Source organism: Protomyctophum parallelum, assembly GCF_964188405.1.
Source record: "Protomyctophum parallelum genome assembly, chromosome: 9".
Lineage (NCBI taxonomy): Eukaryota > Metazoa > Chordata > Actinopteri > Myctophiformes > Myctophidae > Protomyctophum > Protomyctophum parallelum.
In genome coordinates, this window is record NC_139706.1 from 1,545,001 (window position 1) to 1,552,500 (window position 7,500).

Genomic DNA, 7,500 nt, shown 5'->3' on the forward strand with positions numbered 1-7,500 from the left:
AAAATAAATAAATAAATAAAACATTCAAGCTTGTATCAAATTATCGATGCAGGCTATTAGAGAATAGGGAAGAAATGGTATAGGGAAAAAGGGTAGGGACCAAGTATAGACCCCTGGGGGGACACCAGTCAACAAAGAATATCTGTATGTGTTGTGGCCATTTTGTTGGTTCCAAAATTTCTACCTTAGCCAACAAACCCACTGATGCACTCAGGGATTATGGATGTACGCAGGCATAAGAAACAGATTGTTATGGCATGATCTCTGTGCTGTCTTTCTCTCTGTCTGTCTGTCAGGTAAAAAATATTTGTCCACCAGGTGCATGCCGCTCCCCAATCACCCAGGCCTATACCCTCTGTCAAGCAATTAGCCCTGGGGAGGCGTGCCCCTGTTGTCCAAACAATAATTCAATTATAACCCATCAAACCAATGCAGTAGCTACAACAATTATGGTCTAATCAGCACAACTGATGATATTTCTAATGTGATTAATCCGTTCTCAAATCTTCTATTAACGGCTAGGTGTGCCGTCATCTTCTATTAACGGCTAGGTGTGCCGCCCGTCATGCAATAAAATACTGGAGAGACATGGAGACTCCTGCAGCAAAGGTCGTCGGGATTGGGACTCGAACCCGCGACACACTGCCAGGCTGGACTATACTATAGACCGGGTGGACTATACTAGACCGGGTGGACTATACTAGACCGGGTGGACTATACTAGACCGGGTGCCCGGACCGCTCGGCTGGCCCAGGTCATTAAAACCTATTTTAACCAACAACAAAAAACCTTTTCAGTAAAGAAAACACAAAAAGGTAGTACATTTCCCCAGCGTGCATGCATGCACTGCTCACCAGTGTGGTGGAAGCTGCGTACGGTGTTGGCCTGCCGGACGTGCTGGCTGGGGAAGCTGAAGGACGGGTCTCCCAGCAGGTGGTACTGCTGCTGGTGGAAGCGGTACAGGTCCAGCAGGTACTGAGGCGCCCCGGGCGCCCCGGGCCGCGGCTCCGGCCGCGCCTGCAGCCCCAGCCGACTAAGCAGGAGGCTCTGGATGGCCTGAGCCAGACTGGGCTGCACCGCGGCCAGCGTGGGGTGGTCACCGCCACGGGGCGCCGCGGCGGGGGAGGAGGAGGAGGAGGAGGAGGGCGGAGACGCCCCGCCACGGTGGGCCGGCTCCTCGCTGGCGTCTTCGCCCCCCCGGCGGCCGGACGAGGCTTGAGGTAGCAGCAGGACCATGAGGAGCAGGAGGTTAGCAGGGAACATGGTGGATCTGCACGGGGGGGGGGAGAGACAAATGAAGACAAATGTATTCAGTACATTTTGATGCTTGTAACGGACTACGGAGTGTAGTTCTACATTGCCGTATTGATTGTAGAAACAATTGAGTACTTTCTCCACCCCTGGAGGTGAGGCGAGGCGAGATAGAGATAGAGACGGTATAGACGTGAGACACAGATTGATCACAAAAGCAATCCATATATCAGGGAACGGCACAAGTGAGCTTTGAACTGCGTGGGGAGTTTGCCCTAGTTCCTGAAAGTGAGCCTAGTTTTTGAATTTATTTGTTTTTCTGCGTTTTACAAGAGTTTTAATAGGAAGTGCGTGAATCAACCTTTGACATTATGACACATAATATAGGGAATTGGAGGACACTTGAGCAGCAGAAATCTGCTAAACAGATAAATCCCTCGCAGAAGGAAGGCCCTGTATATCATGGTTACATCCTCTATACTTCCTGTACACACCAGTTTCTCATCAGCCCCGTAGCGTAGCGTAGCATGTGTTCAACAAATCTACCCGCTCTACATATCCATAAGTTGTTGGCTAGCTAGTTACACACGAGGCTGTGGAGACTAGATACTCTGTTTTCTTGTTGTTAATTTATGGTTGGTCAAGTTGTCCCAAGGCCTATATATATCTTTCACCAAAGGACAGGAGTGATTAAACATCTCGTAGCTATCTAAATTCACACTGACACTGCATGACATTGTGTGTGTGTGTGTGTGTGTGTGTGTGTGTGTGTGTGTGTGTGTGTGTGTGTGTGTGTGTGTGTGAGTGTGTGTGTGTGTGTGTGTGTGTGCGTGTGTGTTTGTGTGTGTGTGTGTGTGTGTGTGTGTGTGTGTGTGTGTGTGTGTGTGTGTGTGTGTGTGTGTGTGTGTGTGTGTGTGTGTGTGTGTGTGTGCGTGCGTGCGTGCGTGCGCGTGTTATAAAGAAGATCAGTTGAAGGAGAGAGTCCATTTGATTTAAGTTCACAGTGCTATGTGTTAAAGGCATTTAGTGTTAGCCAACGCGTGTTTGTCTCCATGAGGGTTACAGAGTTATAGAAACTTGTCTCGATGATGGATGACCAGATTCTCCCGCTAATCCCTTCCCTCTCTTCCAGGCAGCTCAACCCAGGCTTCACTCAATGAAAGACATCGAGGTCATAACTCATGTCAGATATCACATCCAAATAATGTTCTTTCTTCTTCTTCTTCTTCAAAACAAAAACAAAGGCTGCAATCCGGACCTTATTTAAATGAATAAAACTAGTTATTTTTTTAAGCAATCATGCTTGATCGGTAGCAAGTATACTCAATACTGCTAGGTAGAAGTATGTGTGTTTTATCCGACAGGCCAAAACCCATAAACCTAACCTTTTTGTTGCAACTTATTGTTTTTATTGTCATTGTCAAGTACAACATACAGTAGCATCATTATAGGTTCTCAATACAAAATTCACATTGTCTCCCTAAAGAGACAGCAGCAACATCAAAAGTAAAACATTTTTAAATGAAATAAAAAATAAAATAAAGAAATATAAACATGAGCGAGTAAGTCAGTCAAACGGACAAGAAAGAAAAGAAAATGAAAGCGGGGAAGAGGGAGGGCGATCCATCAATCAAAGACAATGATAAATAGTAGATGCGAATTACAGAACGTGCCATACATATTTTTACAGACACTGTCGCACAATGCTCATCTACCCACATATTGCACACATTGGGCCTGATTCTTCAACGTGTTTCCGCTGATATATTGCCGTGACGCTGGCGGAAAGGCATTTACGTGGATTTCCCACATTAATTTGGAATTCATGAAAATGGCCGTGAACTTGACGCTGTCTTTGGTTCGTCGGAAATTCCGCTAAATCCTCCGCCACCTCTTTAGGTGGCGGAGAAATTTGCGGAAGCATACACTTGCATATAGATTTATTCAGAAGGCTTTAGTCTTCATGCTGAATCAATAAATAGTCCCCAAATCTCAGATAAAATATGTAGGCATGTGCCCCCAACATATTGGTCGATCAGCACAAAAAATCAGCACAAAAAACGATATATATATATATATATAAAAGCCGAGTGCACTTGTATGCCTAAATGCATTCATTATAGGCAAGTTAGCCTATAGAGTCCCATATACAGAAACTGCCCCCGCAAGCCGACACCTTTTTATTTATTTATTAGGATATTTATATCATGCGCGATTGGGGATGCTCACTCGGCAGCCTTCTATACTCGAAGTGCAACGGTTGTGAGCTTGTAGATCGGATCTCGCGGACTCGCGCTGCATGTTAAAAAACAAATTCACAGTTATAATAAGAACATAGGCTTATCTGCATTCTGCACTGTACGAATCCAACATATAGTTTAGTGTAGACAGTAATGCCTGCAGTAGGCGGCGGCAGGCCTAATGAAATTGTTTTGTTACGGAGATCCTTAGTCAGTTGACTGCGGTGTGTGTGTGTGTGTGTGGGGGGGGGGGGGGGGTGCGTGTGTGTGTGTGTGTGTGTGTGTGTGTGTGTGTGTGTGTGTGTGTGTGTGTGTGTGTGTGTGTGTGTGTGTGTGTGTGTGTGTGTGTGTGTGTGTGTGTGTGTGTGTGGCGGAGGGCAGACAGCAGCGTACTGCCGATCCGATTCACATTGGAAAATGAATAGGGCTAATTAGCCCTATATAAAAAAATAGAAGACCAATATTAGCCTAATGAATGCAGCGTGTTTGAAAGTCGGCCAGTCATATCAGTTTTAAACCAGCTCACCTCCACTCGTGAACATGACGGACACACAGACAGAATTTATAATAATGTATATTGATATTGATCACATGGATGCCACACACAGAATAGTTTAACTCACTGGATAAACTCACTGGATTATAATTTCTTCAGACAAGAGGATCCCAGGCCTACAGGCCTATAGCCTAATATATTTACTTATGAATGTATGGGCTACTGTTCTTTATCGCGCAACAGTGTCGAGGGCCCATGCAGCCCCCCTCCCTCTCTCGTCTCTCTCTCTCTCTCGCTCTCTCTGAAAAGACGACTTTTGCATTGACATATCGGATCTTTTAAATATCGGATATGTTTTACCTCTGCAAAGGTGTGAGTGAACACCCGCCTTGGTCCCGAACTTAATTCAATAAATTATAATTATATTGCTTCAGCGGAGCACGCACCATTGTAAGCTTGGATATAGCAGTGGCCGCGGCTGTGATCTCAGACAAACTGCTGTCTGCTGAGTCATGCTTGAAGCCTTTTATGGTCGATATGGGGCGTGGATCAATGCAGATGAGGTTGTCGGTTGCTTTTCCGATCACTTTGCACCCGCTGCTTTCAGTATGACATACACCTGCGATACGCCAGCGCACCTGTGGTACACACCACTCTCTGAATAACACGTCATCTCAACGTAGCTTGATCGGACGGATAAATACGATATCTGTTTCCGCCACCGTTACACTCTGGCGCATTTCGTTTTTGAAGAATCAGGACCCTTGTCATATATCACATATTAAACATTCATAATCTCTTTGTAGAATACATCGTGGTAGATGTTAAATCTCGATGCGTGCAAAGGGCGTCCATTCCTTAACCCATTGACGCCTGGTGCAACGTATACGTTGTTCTACCCTTGATGCCGGCGCACTCTCTGTGTCTCATCAGCTATTGCTATACATCATCAGAATTTGAAGGTTTTCAGAAACCTTAGGTCAGGCCCTAGAAGGCGTTCCCAGATTTGGCCTCAGGCATCAATGGGTTAATGAATTGCTCATTTTGTAGCCTCACCAAATAATTAATTTCTTCCATGTCTCTAATTCCATTGACTTTATTCAGCCATTGGTCGTGCAGGGGTTGGAGGATGTTTTCCGAGCCAATTTATTGTGATAGTCTTCTTGGCCGCTGTTAAACACAATCAGCGCCCGGATTTCTTTCAAAATAACAGCTCGGGGTGCTTCCGGACAAAAAACGGCATATATATTCTATTTTGCTTGCTTACCTCGTTATCGTTACGATAAAGTGGCTGAATAATCCCTCGCGTTCATATTTTGAACAAGAGGCAGGTCAGAAGTCAGAAATGAAGAGCTTAGTATATATCCATCTGGTCAAAACCACGGAGAGATCCCTAGATTAGGAGATACGAGGGATTCTTTCTGAGACGTATACACGGAAGTGAAGGAGAGGCCAACTAAAAATAATTAAATTCAGAATTTTCCTCTCGTTTGATATCAATGAAAATGCGCTATAGGACGTGTGTGCACGTGTGGGTCTCGGGAAAGTTTGCCCTCCCTTGAGCACATATACGCTCCAGAGCCGGAAAGGGCGTCTATACGTTTATATGTCCATGGACCAGCTCATGAACAAACACTACTTGTGAATGACTGAGACCTTTTGCAAAGTAATCGCTTCTGGAAAATAACAGACATGTAACACATTATTGTCTGCTGTGTTGCTTTTCGATGTATACATTGTGTCATTTTATAGAGGTACAGTATCTAAAGAGCACAGAGCACCTTTCTGAACGCACCAAGTATCGTGAGACTTCCCACCGTTTCCTGTCTGTCAGTCAAATCTCCCGATACCTCCGAGCCAGAAACGATCCCTGCTGCCTCAAATAAAATGATATACTGTGCACTCTGTGCACATCGAAAAGCAAGTGATTAGAAAACAAGCTGTGATTCCTGAACCGATTATATGTCTCAATTGTTCATAAATAATGTTTGTTATGAGCTGTTCCAGCCGGCTCCATTCACTGCCATGTATTGAACTTCCGGTGTGAGTTGGGCTCCCATGAAAGTGTCCATGAAAGTGTCATGACGCAGTCCAGTCACGTGACCTTTTCCATTCCTTCTGAAAGCTTCCTTGATTGTAGTCCAGGAAGTAAGTGAGCCCAGTGTCCATGACATCAGAGACACTGGGCTCACTGCTAAAATCTAAAATATCTAAAACCACATACACGGGTTCACATGGGCAAATGTATAAAAGCTACCATACCAAAGTCTACCATTCATTGTCAATGGAAGCCAGCGACATGGCGATGCAAAGACGCAGTGACGCAATGTAGCTGCTCCAAATCAGAGCCATAGAGTAGGCTATATAAAGAGTTACGACATTGAGGGGGCAGAAAACAGCCTGGTCACGTGGTTCATGTACTTGCACGAGCCCAATTGGTTCCAATGCATTCCGTAAACTTCCTGTTGTCCCTTTTCAATAGAAGTCTATGTAGAAGAGCCTCATGGCCCCTTATTGTTGTTGAAGTTTATGTCAAGTTGTTTTTCTGTTTACCTTTGGATTTATTTGATTGTCTCTGTGTTTTTGTTATGTATTTTTGATTGTTGATTTCTGTTCATTCATTATTTGGTGAAGAAAAGCCTGACCCCATGAAGTGAACGGAGTTGTCGTAACTCAGTTGTCTTACTCCAAATCAACTCACAAAGCGCCGTCGCGCCTGCCCGTGCGAACGCACCCTAATTCATACTTTGACGATGAACAGCTGCACCGCGCGCGTCAAAAACGCTGAGGCATTACGGCCGTTTAGTCACTGGCCGCCAAGCAGTAGCTCCTTCTAATTGACTCTGACCTAAGGGGGGGCGTGATGGGAGGGAGGGGGGTCAGCTTACCTCCCTGGCTGTACGGGAACAGCCCCACAGCCAGTTGAGTCACAGTGGTTACCGCCCCGCCCCGGAACGGTCCTCTGTTAATGATTGAGCCAGTAATTATAAACTGTAGCACACGGTTGGTGACCCTCCTGACCTGTGAGTGGAGCTGCGAGGTGTGAAAGGGCAGGAGATCAAACTGACCCGAGTTTTAGAGTTCAGTCCGAGAGGCAAGAGGTCCATAGTTATAGTTTCCAAAGTTGAAAACAGCCGGAGAAAGGGAAAAAAAAATCACACAAAGTGAGTGAGGCTGCCTTTGGGGGGACACGATGCACAAAGTCCATAGACTTGGCTGCCACATGACGTCACGTCACAGGGGGGAGGGAGGGGAGGGTAAGCTCATTTGGGGTAAAATGAAGCAGTGTCAAGTGTTTAAAGGATACATTTTAGAATAGAAGTCATTATCCTTTTCCAATTAAAGTACAACTATTTCTCATCTGTCATGCACGATATATAGGGCATATAGTGTCAATGGTCTCTTTCTTTCTCCATATGCATGCATCTTGGTATCTCTCTCTCTCTCTCCCCCGTATCTCTTTATCTCATCTATATACGGGGCAGGCAATCGATTATGTCTTCTGCAGTGAGA

General features: G+C 45.4%; 1 protein-coding gene across 3 annotated transcripts in view; it reads right to left on the bottom strand.

Moving 5' to 3' along the window:
- bmp16 (bone morphogenetic protein 16) overlaps window positions 1–7,500 on the bottom strand; it is a 22,147-nt gene that overhangs the window by 5,210 nt on the left and 9,437 nt on the right. For all 3 annotated transcript variants that reach the window (XM_083773792.1, XM_083773793.1, XM_083773794.1), the window contains exon 2: window positions 855–1,270. In XM_083773792.1, the coding sequence (XP_083629918.1) occupies window positions 855–1,263 (409 nt within the window). In that variant the 5' untranslated portion in view covers window positions 1,264–1,270. The remainder of the gene's footprint in view (window positions 1–854; window positions 1,271–7,500) is intronic.